This window comes from Suncus etruscus, chromosome 13 (assembly GCF_024139225.1).
Source record: "Suncus etruscus isolate mSunEtr1 chromosome 13, mSunEtr1.pri.cur, whole genome shotgun sequence".
NCBI lineage: Eukaryota > Metazoa > Chordata > Mammalia > Eulipotyphla > Soricidae > Suncus > Suncus etruscus.
The window spans coordinates 24325001-24343169 of NC_064860.1; the positions used below are offsets into that span (position 1 = coordinate 24325001).

General features: G+C 43.8%; 1 protein-coding gene across 1 annotated transcript in view; it reads left to right on the forward strand.

Annotated features, from left to right (window-relative positions):
• Positions 1–18169, forward strand: part of PCOLCE2 (procollagen C-endopeptidase enhancer 2) — a 50402-nt gene that overhangs the window by 31641 nt on the left and 592 nt on the right. Inside the window, exons 3-8 of the mRNA XM_049785952.1 lie at positions 218–473; positions 4333–4457; positions 8891–9027; positions 11757–11911; positions 14601–14684; positions 16407–16574. Coding sequence (XP_049641909.1) covers positions 218–473; positions 4333–4457; positions 8891–9027; positions 11757–11911; positions 14601–14684; positions 16407–16574 — 925 coding nt within the window. The remainder of the gene's footprint in view (positions 1–217; positions 474–4332; positions 4458–8890; positions 9028–11756; positions 11912–14600; positions 14685–16406; positions 16575–18169) is intronic.

Below are 18169 nucleotides of genomic sequence, written 5' to 3' on the forward strand. Positions count from 1 at the left end.
GATAAACTCCCTAGGAGTGAGACTGCCCTAGAGAACCGTGGTATTTGCCCAAAGAGAGTAAGTGCTTGTTTTTGCTGGGAACACATTGTGATTAAACAAAACAACTACCCACCCAAAACCAACATCCTGACTTAGATCAGGCGTGAATGAGTTTGTAACTGACTAGTGGGAAAGCCAAGGATGCTGTTTTCCTGATACTCTTCTCTCTGTTTGGCAGGTCCCTGTCGGGAAGGTGGTCGTTCTCACTTTCCGATTCATAGATCTGGAGAGCGACAACTTGTGTCGCTATGACTTTGTGGATGTGTACAATGGCCACACTGGTGGCCAGCGCCTCGGTCGCTTCTGTGGCACCTTCCGGCCTGGAGCTCTGGTGTCCAGTGGCAACAAGATGATGGTACAAATGATCTCTGATGCCAACATAGCGGGAAATGGTTTCATGGCCATGTTTGCTGCCTCTGAGCCTAAACAAAGAGGTAGGTTGGCTCTCGGTGGCAGTAAGAACCACGCTGAGTGCTCAGGGTAGAAAGGCATGGGTGTCCACTTTGTACTTGGATTCCCCCTCTTCACCAACAGAGCAAATAAATGCCACTAGGTCAGCAGGACCTAAATGAAGCATCATTAATAGCCAGGATGGGACTCAGTGGTGCAGTACATCCTTATGTATGTGAAACTCCTGTTCTGTTCCCCGTACCCTAAAGTTATGGACACACAAAGCCAGAAAACAAAGTCAAATCAAAACAAACATTTGTGTTCTAACTGAAGATTTGAAATTATTAGAGTGAGAGGAGAGTGGGAGTCACTGGAGGGGCCAACCCATAAAGGGTGGTAGAGGGAAGTTAGTATTGGGGCGACAGGGAAGGTGTAACATGCACTTGAAGAGATGTGAAGTCACTCACCTAAATCAGCATTGAAATTCCTCGGTGAAAAAGAAGTGTAGTCATTAAAAAGCAAAGCCCAATTCTATATTGTCTACATAAAACACTTGCAATAAGAAGATGAAATAGGTCAGAATAAAACTTTTTTTCAAGTGCGTGCTTAGAGAAGATTTTGCTACAGGGATGAATATACAAGTTGCAGAGCAGATAAAACGTTTGCAAGAGTTTCTGATAAAGGACTGATGTGTATAAAGAACTGATGCATCCAATGAGCAAAAGGTGATGATGAGGGCCAGGAGATAGCACAGCCATGAAGTCACGTTCCTGACACACACCTAGGCTGGGTTCCATTCCTGGCACCACACGGGCTTCAGGGCATCAGAAGGTGCAACTCTGGAGGCCCTGAGCACTGTTGAAGGGGTGCTGGTAGTCTCTGGCAGGCAGACTAGCACTGCATCCTGGGTCCAGGTATTGAACTACTGACCCAGTTCGTCAAGTATCTCTGGAGGAACCTCCCAAAAAAATGAATATCCCAGAAGTATACAAAATCTAATATTTCCATCACAGAAGAAGATGTTAACGATAATTAATATTAATGGGTGAGAAAGCCAGAGCAATAGCACAACAGTAAGGCATTTGCCTTGCACGCAGCCAACACTGCACTAAGCCTGGTTTGATTCCAAGCATCTCATATGGTCCCCCAAGCCTGCCAGGAGTGACTTCTAAGTGCAGAGCCAGGAGTAACCCCTGTGTGCCACCAGGTATGACCCAAAAATAATGATAAAAAAATTAATGGGTGATGGATATACAGAAACTTGTCATATTGTTCTATGTACTTTGTATACACTATAAACATTTCCTAGAATGAAGATATGTAGAGATTACTCCAACCACAATTTTATATACATTTTCTTAAATTCAGAGTTTTCTTTGAAGAATTATTACTTTTCGTGTCAAAGACATACTATATTATGTCCATTCCTTTAGTTTCAACTTAGGTTTGTGTTTTAGATCTAAGCAAAATTTAAGTTCAAACTTTGGATTAAAATATATTCATGCCAATAATTTAGCTTAGCAGTAGAGCATTTGCCTTGCATGCATGATGCCCTGGGTTCAAGCCCCAGGATGGCAAATAATAAGTAAATTAAATGAAATATCTTTCTTAAATTATTTGTCAGCTTATTGGTACATTAATACAGAGAGATCTGCAATGATAGTTGCCATTGTTAATTATAGTTAATTTTAAGTAGTAGGATTTGGGGTAATCTTTAAATATTCTTCTTAGGTTTTTCCCTATCACTAAAAATTTGTGAACTTTGTTTTTGTAAACAAAAACAATTCTTTTTTCAGACTTTTTAAAAAAAATCTTAACATCATGGTTACAAGACTGTCCATACTTCAGTTTTTATTTTCCACAGATAAAGTTGTTCATGATTTACAGTCATACAACGTATCACAACTTTCACCAATGCCCATTTACTGCCACCAATGTCACCAGTTTCCCTCTCACCCTCCCTGATGGCCTCTTCCCTCCAACACACCGTCTCCCACCTGCTTCTGAGACAGGCATTTTATTTCACTCTCTCCTCTCTTTTCTAAACAAAAATAATTCTTAGAAATTACTAAAGAGGGGCCGGGAAGGTGGCGCTAGAGATAAGGTGACTGCCTTGTAAGCTCTACCAAGGAACGGACTGTGGTTCGATCCCCCGGCGTCCCATATGGTCCCCCCAAGCCAGAGGCGATTTCTGAGCACATAGCCAGAAGTAACCCCTGAGTGTCAAACGGGTGTGGCCCAAAAACCAAAAAAAAAAAAAAAGAAATTACTAAAGAGGGAAAAGTACAAGGTCTAACCTTGGTTTGATTCCCTAACATCACATAGTCGTAAGCATCATTGAATGCTACCTTGAAAATCCCTGAGTAGCTGCCAGGAGTGATTCCTGAGCGAAGAATCAAAAGTAAACTCTGAGCATTGCTGAAGGTGTCCCCAAATGGAAACAAAAGCAAAACAAACAAAAAATGCAGGGCAGTTATAGTTTCCTAGGAATAAGAGTTATCTGATTCATTCAAATATTGCTCATGGACATGGTTTTAAACTTCGTAATAAATACCTCTGCCTTGAGGATTCTTTTGTTATTTTTCTTGTTTTATTTTTTTTTGGGGGGGGGGGGAAGTAGGCCCAAATCTGGCAGTATTCAGGGCTTACTCCTGTATCTGTGCTTAAGGGAACACTTCTGGCAGTGCTTGGGGAACCCTCTGGGGTGGTGGGGGTTGAATTAAGAGTCATTTGTGGGCCCGGAGAGATAGCACAGTGGTGTTTGCCTTGCAAGCAGCCGATCCAGGACCAAAGGTGGTTGGTTCGAATCCCGGTGTCCCATATGGTCCCCGTGCCTGCCAGGAGCTATTTCTGAGCAGACTGCCAGGAGTAACCCCTGAGCACCGCCGGGTGTGGCCCAAAAACCAAAAAAAAAAAAAAGAGTCATTTGTATGCAAGACAAGTGCATACCCCCTTCTACTATCTCTCAGACCCAGCTTTGAGGATTCTTAAAATATCAATTATTTTTTGAGTTCTGCTTTATTTCTTTTTTTTTTCTTTACATTTTTTGTTTTGTTTTGGGGTCACACCCGACAGTGCTTAGGGGTTATTCCTGGCTCCAGGCTCAGAAATCGCTCCTGGCTGGCTCCGGGGACCATATGGGATGCTAGGATTCGAACCAATGACCTTCTGTATGAAAGGCAAACGCTCTACCTCCATGCTATCTCTCCAGCCCCTCTAAATGGAAATGTTTTGTCTTCATTTGCCTATGAAGACAAATGGAGAGATTACCCAAGTGTTTGAGCTTGTGCGTGGAATATGCAATGCTTTGAATTGGTTTGCAGCATTGCAGAGAACCAGTAGCCCTGATGATCACCAAGTACCATTGGTGTATTTGCCCCATCAAGCAATAAATAAGTATATAAAAATAAAGATAATATGGGCAGAGAGAGAGGAAGAGAAAGAGAGAAGGGAAGATTGAGCTGCTGTGCTCCCTCTTGGTCCCCCACCCCCCCATCACATCTGCTATAGTTTCAATTTATTGGACGATAACCCAATAGCCCACATTTTCTTTTCTTTTTTTTTTTAATCTAACTCTTTTTTTCCCTTTGATGTTTTATTTTTACAAATAAGTTCTTTAATTGAATCAACATGAGATACGGTTACAAACTTATTCATGATTGAGTTACACTCATACAGTATACAAAACCCTTTACCAGTGCACATTTCCTGCCACTAATGTCCCTAGTATCCCTCTTGCCCCCTGCCCTCTCCCCTGCCTGCATTTGCAGCAGACATTTTCTCCTTTCTCTATCTTTACTTTTATTTTTGACACTGTTAGCCCATGTTTTCTAATCTCATATTTGTATTGTTATAACTTACATCAGGATAGAAACTTAAATTCTTCAACATTTGTCTTGTCAGGAGATCAGTATTGTGGAGGACGCCTTGAAAGACCTTCCGGCTCCTTAAAAACACCCAACTGGCCAGAGCGTGACTACCCAGCAGGGGTCACATGCGTGTGGCACATTGTGGCCCCCAAGAACCAGGTAAGTCCCTCCAACAGTGCACGGGTATACATATATGACTTGTTTGACAGTGGTTGGACCCTGCCACTGGATTATTTCAGAGCCTAGGGCTGCAAGCTTCCAGCATGGATTTAAGTTCCTATTCCTATTCCTGTTTTCCAAGCAGGTTTTGATGTACAAATGGTAAGCAAAGCCCATGAGTGACTGTTTGCCCCATGGCAGATGGGCCTGGCTGCAGTAACTCGCTGTGGGGTGCCAGTACCCAAGAACACAGATCTCTTGGCACTTCGAGTCGGTCCTAGTTCCAATTGCTCATTCACCCAATCCCAAGCAGACCCCACACTTCTCTCAATAGCACCAAGGAGGCCCGTCCATCACTGCTGCCAAGAGCATGGGAAAGCCAGCTGGGCTTTGGTTTGTTGGGGTTGGTTATGAACGCTGTTAGGGAAATAACTACACTAACAACTAGCATGACAATGTTAAAGAATGAGAGAGGTAGAATGCCTGTCAAGATACAGGCAGGGGAGGGGAGGGGGGGCTTAAATAAAGATTTATATAAAAAATAGAATTTGGTCAGGTGTTCACCAAGAACTCTGTTTGGACTCTGAAACAATCCATAGAGAGGGTTTGGTATTCTAATTAATGTTCATTTGTGGTTTTGTACAATTTTGCCCCACTTTCTGAAATTAATTGTAGGACAGAACTTACCTGGGGAATTAAGCACACTCATGGTGCAGACTGTGCAGACCTTTAAAACTAACTTCTTTTTTTTTTTTTTTTTGGCCACACCCGGCGATGCTCAGGGGTTACTCCTGGCTGTCTGCTCAGAAATAGCTCCTGGCAGGCACGGGGGACCATATGGGACACCGGGACTTGAACCAACCATCTTTGGTCCTGAATCGGCTGCTTGCAAGGCAAACACCGCTGTGCTATCTCTCCAGGCCCTAAAACTAAATTCTTAATCATTATTATCACTATAAACACTTGAAGATTTGACAGACTTCAGTCTTTACACTGACATGAATCAATCCCTACAAAGTTATTATCAAGATTTTAATGCAAAGTGAACATTATGATACTGTTTTTAAAAAGTGTATTATAAACTTGTTGTTTTTGTATCATTGACACAATTATTTGTCATGATGCTCTTTTTTTTTTTTTTTGGTTTTTGGGTCACACCCAGCAGCGCCCAGGGGTTACTCCTGGCTTCATGCTCAGAAATCGCTCCTTGCAGGCTCGGGGGACCATATGGGACGCTGGGATTCGAACCAATGACCTTCTGCATGAAAGGCAAACGCCTTACCCTCTATGCTATCTCTCCGGCCCCCGATGCTCTTTTATTGGGGGGAGGCACACCTAGTGGTGCTCAAGAATCACTCCTGGCAGGCAAAGGAATAAGGAAGGCCAGAAATCGAACCTGGGTCTGCCACATGCAAGACAAACTCTCTACCTACTGTACTATCTCTCTGGTCCCTCAGGAGAAATGATTCAACTTTACCATGCAGGTTTTTTATTTGAAAACACCCAACATTCTTACATCATAATCTCAAAACTCATTTTTATTGTTAAGAATAAAAATATGGGGGCCGGCGAGGTGGTACTAGAGGTAAGGTGTCTGCCTTGCAAGCGCTAGCCAAGGATCAGGACCACGGTTCGATCCCCCGGTGTCCCATATGGTCCCCCCAAGCCAGGGGCAATTTCTGAGTGCTTAGCCAGGAGTAACCCCTGAGCATCAAATGGGTGTGGCCAACCCCCCCCAAAAAAAGAATAAAAATATGATTATTGGGGCCAGGGTGGTAGTACAGTGGTAGGGTGTTTGCCTTGCATGTGGCTGACCCAGGACGGACGTAGGTTCGATCCCCAGCATCCCATATGGTTCCCCAAGCCAGGAGTGATTTCTTTTTTTTTCTTTTTTTTTTTTAATTATGAGAACAAAGATGCAAAGAAAGAGGACAAGGTAAAGTTACAGTGGAAGGACAATCACCCATAACATAATTTTCAGAAGTCCCCTTGCTGATATCTTAACTTTGAAATTTCAGTCAAAGAACATTAAGATAAATAAGACTGAATCCATGTACAATTACTTTGTCCCTCAAGTCCCCAGATTGTAACACATTATAATATTTCTTAACAGCACACAGGCAATCTAAAGCCATAAAACTTACATAACTCCTTAAACATTACAGGCATAGTATTTTTTTACATTTCCATGTACATGCATATTAGCTTAAGTTAACCTCAAATTTTAAGTGGGTTCTTTTTAAGGATTAGAGTCAAAGGAGCACAGAAAAAATGGTGTTAGAGTGGCAATTGTTGTTTGATAGGCCCACCAAAATATGAGGGGCATGGAAAGGAATATTCTTGGCCTAAATACAAAGAGACCCTACCCCTGAAGTTTCCTGGCACAAGACCAACTCTAGGCTCCAGGCAAGTTAGATCGTCCAATCTAAGACATTGTCTGTAGTGCCAACACACTTTTATTTTTCACACAGTCTCTGTTGTTGGTATCATGTTTCTGGCCAGGAGTGATTTCTGAGCGCAAAGCCAGGAGTAACTCCTGAGTACTGTGAGGTGTGGCCCAAAAAACAAAAAAAAAATTTTTTTTATTTAATAATGAGATTCTAATAATATCTGTATAACTGTATGGGCACTTTTCTTCTATCAAAGACTAACCTCCATTCTGTCATCACTTGCTCCTTTCCCTTTGACTTACTTCTCTAGAAGTTAAATCAAGAATTTTTGAGCAAATTCAGCTTACTTTTTAATAACACACAAAGAGTTTTATTACTATTATTGAGAAGTCTCTGGCCCCAAAAAGAACTTATCTGAATATTTCAGGGTGCCGAGCCCTCGTAACCCTACTGCTCTGCTGACTTCCTTTCAGGTGAAAAAATATCTGGCAAGTAGACTTGAAGCCCAGATTTTGGAAGGGAGCCCACACCCGGCGGCGCTCAGGATTTACTCCTGGCTCTGCACTCAGAAATTACTCCAGACAGGCTCAGGGGATCATATGGGATGCTGGGAATCAAACCCAAGTCCAACCCAGGTCTGCTGCATGCATGGCAAATGCCCTATCGCTATGCTATCACTCCGGCCCCTTGAAGCCCAGATTTTGCATTTGTCAGTGGCTGCTGACCATTTCTGTTCACATTATCGTGTCTGTCTTCACTTGCCAATAAGCGTGTTCCCCTCCAAACAGGAATCAATGCCCGTTATCTTCCTTCTGCAGCTGCGCTGCCTGTACATGCCCCTAGCTAGCATTGGCTTCAGCTGCCTGGGTGCTATGGGCATTTGTGAAGTCTAAGAGATGGCCTCTGATGTAGACATTGGTGGCGCTCTGAAGAGGCCTGCTCAGCAGGGGAACGGCCGCCTCTGGAATCAAAATGTCCCACTAACTAGAACACTCTGGGACACTCTTCACAGGTCCAGGTGCAAGACAATGAAGCCTGGCTGGGTGATGCAGTGCTTTGGGGCAGCTTGGAGTCTCTTTCAGAATCATGGAATAGGAGGGGTGCCTGTCACATCTTGTTCAAATACCTGCAGTAAACCATTCACAGCCATGAGTCTTAAAGACCTTAAAGACCATGAGTCTTAAAGACCATGAGTCCTTCTTAGGGAGACTGTCACTCTTTCCTTCAAAAGGGGACAACTCTGGGGGCCGGAGATAGCATGAAGGTATGGCGTTTGCTTTTCATGCAGAAGGTCGGTGGTTCAAATCCCGGCGTCCCATACGGTCCCCTGAGCCTGCCAGGAGCGATTTCTGAGCATAGAGCCAGGAGTAACCCCTGAACGCTGCCGGGTGTGACCCAAACCCCCCCAAAAGTGGGGGACAACTCTCTCCCTCCCTTTCCCTGAGAGATGTAACCTACTATGGAGACGTATTAGAAGATCCCCTTTATTTCTATTCATTTCCTGTAGGAGAAGAATGGGCTTAGCAGAGAGTTCAGTCCCTCTCCCACCCATCCTACTCTACCCCAGGCCCAAGTGCCATCCTGAGCAGGATTTGGGGGACACAGACTATCAGGGTTGTACAAGAAAGGCTTCTGAAGTTAATGTGCCTCCTTTTCAAATGATTGGAAATGGAACGCAAAAGAACCCCACTGTTCAGTTAAATAAAAACTATCCAGGGGCCGGAGAGATAGCATGGAGGTAAGGTGTTCGCCTTACATGCAGAAGGACAGTGGTTCAAATCCCGGCATCCCACATGGTCCCCTGAGCCTGCCAGGAACGATTTCTGAGCATAGAGCCAAAAGTAACCCCTGAGCACTGCCGGGTGTGACCCAAAAACCAAAAAATATAAAATAAAAATAAAATAAAATAAAAACTATCCAATCAGGGAGAAACGGGACACAGAATGTAGTTGTTACAAAGGAAAACTGGAATTCTTCCTTCCATATCAGAAGAGAGGATGATTCCCTTTGAGGTGACTTGTCTAATCTGTGCTTTCCCTCTAGCTGATAGAATTAAAGTTTGAGAAGTTTGATGTGGAACGAGATAACTACTGCCGCTATGATTACGTGGCTGTGTTCAACGGCGGGGAAATCAATGATGCCAGGAGAATCGGGAAGTTCTGCGGGGACAGTCCTCCCGCGTGAGTAGCCATCGTCGCTCATGAGTGTGTTCATGGTGCTAAATACTTTTGCTTGTTTATTTTAGGCCACCCCCCAGTGGTGCTCAGGGGTTACTCATGGCTCTGTGCGCAGGGGTCATTCCTGGCAGTACTTGGAGGACTATATGGAATGCAGGGGATCGAACCTGGGTTGGCCATCTGCAAGGCAAATGTCCTACCTGCTCCAGCCCCATAATATTTATTACCCTGGCATCTAATGTTTTGTTTTGTTAATTTTTAAGTTTAATCTTCCTTCCTTCCTTTATCTTTCTTCTTTCCTTCTTTCTCTTTTCTTTCTTCTTTCTTTTTTTCTCTTTTTCTTCCTCCACCTCCACCTTTTCCTGCTCCTCCTCCATCTCTTTCTCTCTTCCTCTTTCCTCTCTCTTTCTACTTTTGTCAATATTCATGGTTTTCTCCTGGCTCTGCACTCAGGAAATTCTCTTGGCAGTGCTCAAAGAACCATATGTGATGCCGGGGATCAAACTCGGGTTGGCCGTGTGCAAGTCCTATCATTCTGGCCTCTAAAGTGTGTTTTTTTTAATACCATGATTTAGATTACTGCTAATTAAAGTTTCATGAATATATTGATCCAACCCTTCCTGCCACCAATCCCAAAACCTGTCCCAAAACCCTTCCATCTGTCCCCTACATCCTCAGGTTAGCTTGATTCTGTGACCAGCAATTTAGTTCTGTTGCCTTCAGCCATTGGTTGCTGCATTTGTATGTATTTTGATTTTATTTTTTGAAGATTACTTATGTGATTTTTTTAATCCAGAAAACCATTTTCTATTTTCTGTTCAGTATCCAAGTATCTGAGGTTTTCCCTGTTTCTGTTTGTAATTTTCATTTTTAAGTAATACAGCCTGACAGGATAGGTGATACAATTTCTAGCTTCTTGATTTTAGGGAGGTAAGTTTTGTGACCCAGCATGTGGTCTATCTTAGACAATGTCCATGTGGACTGGAGAAGAATGTGGCCTTAAGTTTTGGGGGGTTATACATATATAGATGTATATGTATAACATATAAATAATCATATATGTATGTATGTATGTATGTATGTATGTATGTATGTATGTATGTATGTATAAAACCAGCCCAGGTGGGGCTAGAGCCATAGGACAGCAGGTAGAGCATTTGCCTTGCACATGGTTGACGCAGGTTCTATCCCTGGCATCTCATATGGTCCCTTGAGCCTGCAGGACTGCTGCTCAGTGTGGCCCAAAAACAAAACCAAAACAAAACATCCCTGGACAAAGTGAATCCCAGGAGGGAGAAATGAGTTCTTAGGAATTTCTTCCCACAATGCCTATGAAATGCTTTGGCTGAGAAGATACATTGAAGAAGTTTAATAAAACCACCAATCAGCTCTATTCAATGACTCATTAAAAATGTTCCCACTTCTGAAATAATTATTAGAATTAACCAAGGGGCATGTTGACCATCATTTGAATAATATTAATAGCAAGGGCTTAAATGCAGTTGCTCTCTTAAATAACATATTAACCCCTAAAACCTAAGATGTAAGTGAGCTCTTGAGCCTTAGTTACCATCTTCACTGAGTCTTTAATATTTAAAAGCCAGCAGGTTTAGTGTTGACATAAAATTAGAGCTCTCCATGCAGTCTTGATCCCCAAAGCCAAGAAATCCCATTTGCTTTCTTTTTCATAGCCATTTGCTAAGATTCTAATCTGGAATGTTTCCCCCATTAACCCCTGGAGCTGTTTTACTGGGGTGCAGAGGAAGTGCAACTAAAATAACGACCCCTTGGGCTGTGTCTCCACAGGGCTTGGAGCTTTGTCCCTCTCATTTGCCTGAGTTTCCAGACCTGCTGAAGCCTAAATCTTACTTCAATGTAGCCATGTTGTTCTTTAGACTCACCAAAGGTGCTTGTGGATATCAGCCTCATGCAGAGTGGCTTGGTCTGGTTTCAAATCCTGACCTTTCCACCTACTAGCTCTAGAAGCTGAGACCAGTCTCTAGAACTTAATTGTCTGTTCCATTAAAAGAAATAGTGGAGTTGGCTATGTGTCTCAATGGTGGAACCTGCCTTGCACATGTGAGGGTGAGGTCGCTCATTCCCTGTACCACATGCTCCCCCAAGAACTCAGAGTAGCTCCCAAGCTTGTGTGTCACCCACGCAAGAACAGTGAAAGCAGGTACCAATGCCTGTTCTATAAAAGTCATTGCATGACAGTCTGTACAATGCATCGCTCAGCTGTGCAGACTCTAATGTGTCACGCATCAGTGTTAGTACAAAGCTGATGAAAACTTTCGTCTTTGTAAGTGCTTTAGCACTGAAATTTAAACAAATGGCAATTGATTGTCAGAAGTAATTGGAAGCTAGGAAATTCTACACTTCTAAGAGTTGTTACTTAATCATTGAACACATTCATATATATGTTATAAAATTATACAACTGGGACCAAGACAATATTACAGCAGGTAGGGAGCTTTCCTTGCATCCCCATTATCTCATATGGTCCCCTGAGCCCGCCAGGAATGATTTCTGAATACAGAGCCAGGAGTAACTAACCACTAATGGCCCTAAAAAACAGTATTTTTAATATATTTTACATATTTTATACAGTATATTTAAGAATTGTAAGTGTGTGTAAATCATTTTACAAACTATTTTTAAACATCAGTATTATATACATGTAGATCACTAGATGTTCATATATATGTTTTTGCATTTCTTTTTTTTTTTAGACCAATTGTATCTGAGAAGAATGAACTTCTCATTCAGTTTTTATCTGATTTGAGTCTAACTGCAGATGGATTCATTGGTCACTACAAATTTAGACCAAAAAAATTGCCTACAACAACCACACCGCCTGTCACAACCACCTTCCCTATAACTACAGGTGAGGTTTGTTTTGTTTTGTAATTTGTGCATAGACAGGGGCAGTAGAAGAAAAATTCTTTTGAGGTAGATAAGCAAATTAACTAAAAATTTGATTGAAACTAAAAAATAGGTTACGAATACAAAAGTATAGGTAAGAGAATAAGATGACCCCATTAATAAAAGGTAATAAGGTATACAGATATTGAGATATGAATAATATTTAAATGTCATCTAAGAAAATGATGACTGTTTAAATGTTAGAAATTGTTATAGGCACATACTATTATCCCAAATTTTTCCTCTCAGGCATGTATACTATTATAGTTATAATTTTGTGACACAAAATTATAGCATTTCAAGCTAATGGCCCTGGCCTATTTCTCTTTTAGACTAGTATGTGATTTGCTTAGTTTTTTCTACAAAATATGTCATATAAAATATATTACTGTTTTTTAATTGGAGTAAATCAAGCAAAAATAATTGACATATAACAACTGGAGGCTGTTGGTCTGGGCTTCCCTGCAAATGGCAAGGAGGTGTCACCAGGAGTCAGGCCTCATTTCCAAATCTATATCCTGTGAGGAGGAAAGAAGCTGTTCAGGTGAAGTGAGTTGAAGTGTCATTCATTCATTCATTCCCAGACATTTTGGAGTGGGGTCTATTTTTTGTTTTGGGGACCCAGGAGGCTGTGTTCTGAATCATTCCTAGTAGCACTCAGAGGACCATAGGAGATGCTGGATCGAAAGGCATGCAAGACAAGCGCCCTCTCCACCAGCCTATCTCTCCAGCCCAGTCATTCCCTCCCTGCCTTTTGGTCCATTTTTCTCCAGAATAGTGTCACTTCTCCAGGGGCCAGTTTTTCTGCGCACTTCACAAATCTGCCACCTTGTGGTTGGGAAGTGAACTGCCTTTTGCTCAGCAGCCTCTGCAGCTGTCTCAAGTGACCCAAGTCACTTGTTCTGGTGATTTATCCCATTGCATCAGGACCTTGAAGAGCCCAACCGTCACTTTCTCTGAAATAATGAACATAATTTTTTCATTTTCTCTAGGTAGTCTAAGACCTAGATATTTAAATGAAAATCCATCAAACTCATGTGTGGCAGTTTTCTTCTCCACCTATTTGCCTGCTTCCTAAAATTTACCCCACACTGTGTTCCCCACGCAGAGAAGACCACAAGCTCTTACTACCTTGCCACTTGGCTGTGCCATCCAACATGGTAGCCATGAGCAAATATTTAAAATGTGGCCAGTGGTGCGGGGAAGTTGAAAATATAGTTCAGTTAAAAAAAATCTGAGAGGTCAGAGAAAAGGGGTCAGGCACTTGCCTTGCATGCAACCAACCCTGTTTCAAACAGCCAGTCACTTGTAAGCACTGTTGGGTGTGGTTCCAGCTTCCTTCCTGCTCCCCAAAACATAATCCCTAAAATGTAAAAGCTTCCCGTAACAAGGGCTACCCTATTGGGACAGCACAACAGCCAGTGTGCTCCTTGTGGCGAAGACCCTTGGCATCCCAGGCCCACACCTCCCCTCTGATTTCAATCTCCACCTACTGCCTGAGGCTCTCAGTTGTGGGGTAGGTGGGTGGACTGACAGAAATCCAAGATTGCATTCACACTTTAGGAAGCTCCCTTTGGCTACTTGGAACTGTGTGCCAGGGTGAGATTTTCAATTTGTGGAAAATGTTCATCCATCTATCCATTCTCTCACCCAGCCACCCACCCACTAATCCATCCAACGATCCATCTATTACCCATCCATCTACCTGCTCACCCATCCATTCATCCATTCACCCTCCCACCGACGCACCCACCCAAGCTATCAGTGCATTCAAGAACAAGTTGAATTATTTTAATATGTACCCACTATGGCGCCTCTCTGGGATGCAAGTGCAGAGTTGTGGTGAGGAGTGGGTGACCCATATCAGAGGCAATTCCCAGTTGCAGGTTCTTTTCTTTAGAGGAGGCCCACATCCAGTGACGCACATGGGTTACTCCTAGCTCTGTGCTCAGAAATTGCTCCTGGTAAACTCGGGGTACCATATGGGATACCAAGAATCGAACCCAGGTCCATTCTGGGTCAGCCACATGAAAGGCAAACATCCTACCCTTGTGCTCTCCCTTTTTTATTCCCTTTTTTAGTCAGCAGCCTCCATGAATGGCCACAACTGTTTGTAGATGTGGTCAGATTGAGTCTGTTGGAGAAGTGCTGTTTCTAATTTTTGCTTTTACATTTGTCTTCTCCGTAGAGACTACGATCAGTTGAAAATATTTAGTGACTGGTGGCCTCTAGTTAGGTCATCAAGATAGAACACACTTTCCCTGCAAGCCACGTTTGTAACAGGAACATCCTACTATTCAGGCAACTGGCATAACCTTGGCTCCCAGAACCCTCAGTTTTGTTGGGCCACACTAGACCTTTCTCAGCAGAGAACACAGAGACTATTTTTAGGTTATAGGGTCAGTTCTATATAAAGGAAGAAGAGAGAGGGCTAAATTTGGATTATCTTAGATCTCCTGGTTTAAAATTCAACAGTGTTGAGTTGCCTTGAGGAAATTGAGCCATCACAGAGCACAGGAAGAATTTTCTTTGCTGGCTTTTCAGTGATTCCATTTCAGAGACTGATTGAGCTTGATGAACTTAAATAGAACATTTTAGGCTCCTTCCACCTGAGTCCCTGTTTCTGAATCAGATCTTTTTCCTCTTTGAAGATTTAAAACCCACCGTAGCTCTGTGTCAACAGAAGTGCAGACGGACAGGCTCTCTGGAGAGCAATTATTGTTCCAGTAACTTCGGTAAGAAAGAGAAACCATTAACCACCTTAATCAGAAACTCAAGAGTACTTGCATGCTCTGGGCAGAATCAGATCATTACAATGGTAGAGGGTCCGAGTCCTACTTCCTTGGCCCCCCAAAGTATTTCCTCCTTCTTAAGTGTGTGGAGTAATGCTGTTCACAGTGTGAGATTCTTCAACTGAGAAAATATGATTACAGAAAATAAATATACATACTCTATTCCCAATACACTTAATCTGAGTCCTGTTCTCACAAATTCTGGCTGGCACAGTATTCTGGGCAGACCTATTTTTCCCTTTATATGTTTCTCCTATATTTTCCATACATCTGTAATTCAGCTTCAGCCAGTTAGAACTCAGTTCAGGCTCACCTCTCTCTGAAGAAAAGCAACTGTTCCTTCCATAAGCTGCTTCCAAGTGTGAAGTGAAAGCTTAGAAGCCTGAAATCCATCCAGAAACCTGAGCAATTACAGAATGACTTAGAATTGCTAAAAACTATTACCAAGGTGGGGCACTGGGGGGAGAATTTTGTGGAAACCACTTAAAGAGGCAAAGATATCAAATTTAATGATACTGGTGATTTTCTAAAGGAGCACTTAAGCATCGTAGCAGGCAAGAAAAGTGGCTGCCATCTAAATGGGGGTCCCTATCCAGAGGCTGTGCTTGCCTCCTCTGGGCCTTCAAGTAGTTCATTAAATCTACAGCTGGCCAGCTGTTGGGGGGAAGATATGAGAGCCTGGGATCCTGAGGCAGAGCATATGCTCCAAAGGACAATCACTGGCCTTGTGATGGTGAGTCCCTGAGCCTTTCCCAAACTCCGTGAAAAGAGAGTGGCAGTGTGGGGGCCACACCTGATTATCTGTGAAAAAGTCCCAACTGATTCCACCTGCCCGGTCTTCCACTGATAGTCACCATCAGCATGCACTCCAGAACTGGCACCTCAGACCAGGGTACCCCAGAAATGGTGCACTCCAAAAACAGAATCCCCCAGAATCAGGACATCCCAGACCTAGGCACCCTAAAACCAAGCACCACCAGAACCAGGAACCGTAGACCCAGACAGAACTCAATGGGCAATGTGATTCCTTTTCTCTGCTACCCCAATGGAGAGTCCCCACTTCCTGTAGAAGGACCTGGAAAATGACTCAAACACAGGGAAAGATGACTGCTGGGTTCTGTCAGACCTGCGATATCCATGCTGCTTTTTACTGGGGTTCATTAAAATTATCCAGGGATGGGAAGAAGGCTCAGGGAAAAGCTGGTACTTTCCCTTTCACCCCCCAATCTCTGAGACTCCAGGGTCCATCTTAACCAAAGAGAAAAGAGAAAAAGAATCCATACAAGTCTTGCTGACCTAGACTCACCCACAGAAGCAGTCTCGAGTACTTCTGATACCCTGAAGTGGCCCCTGGAACCTGGGGTCTCACCAAGGGCCTCTCCCAGCAGGACAGCATTGGAGGGTGTCAGTTCCCCACTCCATTGGGGATTGTATGCAGAGTGGCAGGACAAAGTGTGAGGCTGAATCTTGGCCAGACCTGTGGGTTGGTAGGAGGCAGGGCCCAGGGACAACAATGCCTCCTGGGGGCATTGCCCTTCAGGGCTCCAGAGCCAGCCTAACATCCCCTGTGGAGAAGGCTCAGGTCCCTTGTTTGGTCATTGGTCCACCTGTTGAACCTGCAGCTGGAACTTGTGCCAACCCTCTCTAACCAGTGTTCCTTTGCAGTGCTGGCTGGCACGGTGGTGACCACAGTTGCACGAGGGGGCAGTCTGCATGCCACTGTCTCCATCATCAATATTTACAAGGAAGGGGGCCTGGCCATCCAGCAGGCTGGCAAGAACATGAGTGCCAAGCTCCTGGTAGTCTGCAGGCAGTGTCCTGTGCTCCGCAGAGGTGAGAAAGTGGGTGCTCGGGGAAAATGGAGGTAGAGTCTCTGGCCAAATGCTGCTGGCCCTGCCCTGGTGGCTGGGAACTTGTCATGGTTACTCCTGACTGGTAGAGCTAGATTCTCATCCCAGTCCTTATAACTGACGGAAGAGTTGGGTCATGGGGAGCAGTAGAGCAGGATGGAGTGTGGGATCAACACTGAGAAGCATGTAAAATGCTCCCTCTGAAGTGTCTCTGTGGGAAGAGTCAGCCACAGACTGCAGAAAGGCAGAGATTAAGTGTAGGAACAATGGTACTGGGATGCAAGATCGGGGCATGGGGTTGATTCAAGAGCAGCAAAGTTCAGGTATTAGAATGAGCTTCTCAGAGAAATAGTGAGAAAAGACTTCATCTAGAGCCATGGCCCTTTTTTTTTCAACCTATTATTTGACAAATTTCTTTAAAGTATGAATCATGTAAGTATGTACGCACTATGCTTTTTTTTTTTTTTTTGTGGTTTTTGGGTCACACCCGGCAGCGCTCAGGGGTTATTTCTGGCTCCAGGCTCAGAAATTGCTCCTGGCAGGCACAGGGGACCATATGGGGTGCCGGGATTTGAACTGATGACCTCCTGCATGAAAGGCAAACGCCTTACCTCCATGCTATCTCTCTGGCCCCCTCACTATGCTTTTTGAAGGGCAAATAGCAGAGGGGAAGGGAAAGGGGAAAAACATATGAAAAGTTCCCATGGACAGCATGTATGGACACTTTGGGTAAAGGCTGTGCTGTTCCTTTTTTCCCACCCAAAGGACAGAAGAGGGAACAGTGGCTCTACTCCAGTGTACCTGGCCTTCTCTGCATGATGTATCAGTGTCTCTGTCCATCATGTTTGAAACCTCCCCCACTAGCAAGAGAAACCAAACTATGTGTATAGAAAGTACAGCGGAGCCACTGTGAAAAAGCTCACCTCTCCCAAGGGATCTGTAGTGTCTGGAGGATCCAACTGTCAAAGATATATATTCCTAGGCAGAATTGCCCCAAAAGCCGAGCACTTCACTGGAAGTACTGCTAGATCTACCTGGAGCAAGCATCTACCTGCCTGCACCCCACCTCCAGCTTTTACAGGCTCCAGGCCCTCTTGAGGAGTGTGTGATGAGTCCACAAGGAAGGATTCTGCAAGGGAAATTCGAAGACACATGCTTTTCTCTTCACCCTAGGGAAAGAAGGGGAAAGAAGAGGGTAGCTGGAAACAGATGTCACTTTTCAATAATGGATATAAATCCTCATAGTTTAGACCAGATATACTGATTACAGATAGAATCACTGACACTAAGTGCTGTTTTTGCACCTAGATTATGTTTAAAAGTGCAAAGAAAGGGGGGCCGGAGAGATAGCATGGAGGTAAGGCATTTGCCTTTCATGCAGGAGGTCATCGGTTCGAATCCCGGCGCCCCATATGGTCCCCCGTGCCTGCCAGGAGCAATTTCTGAGCCTGGAGCCAGGAATAACCCCTGAGCACTGCCGGGTGTGACCCAAAAACCACAAAAAAAAAAAAAAAAAAGTGCAAAGAAAGGCACACTTCAGCCCCATCACCAATCCCTCCAGAAACTCACAGGGTACTG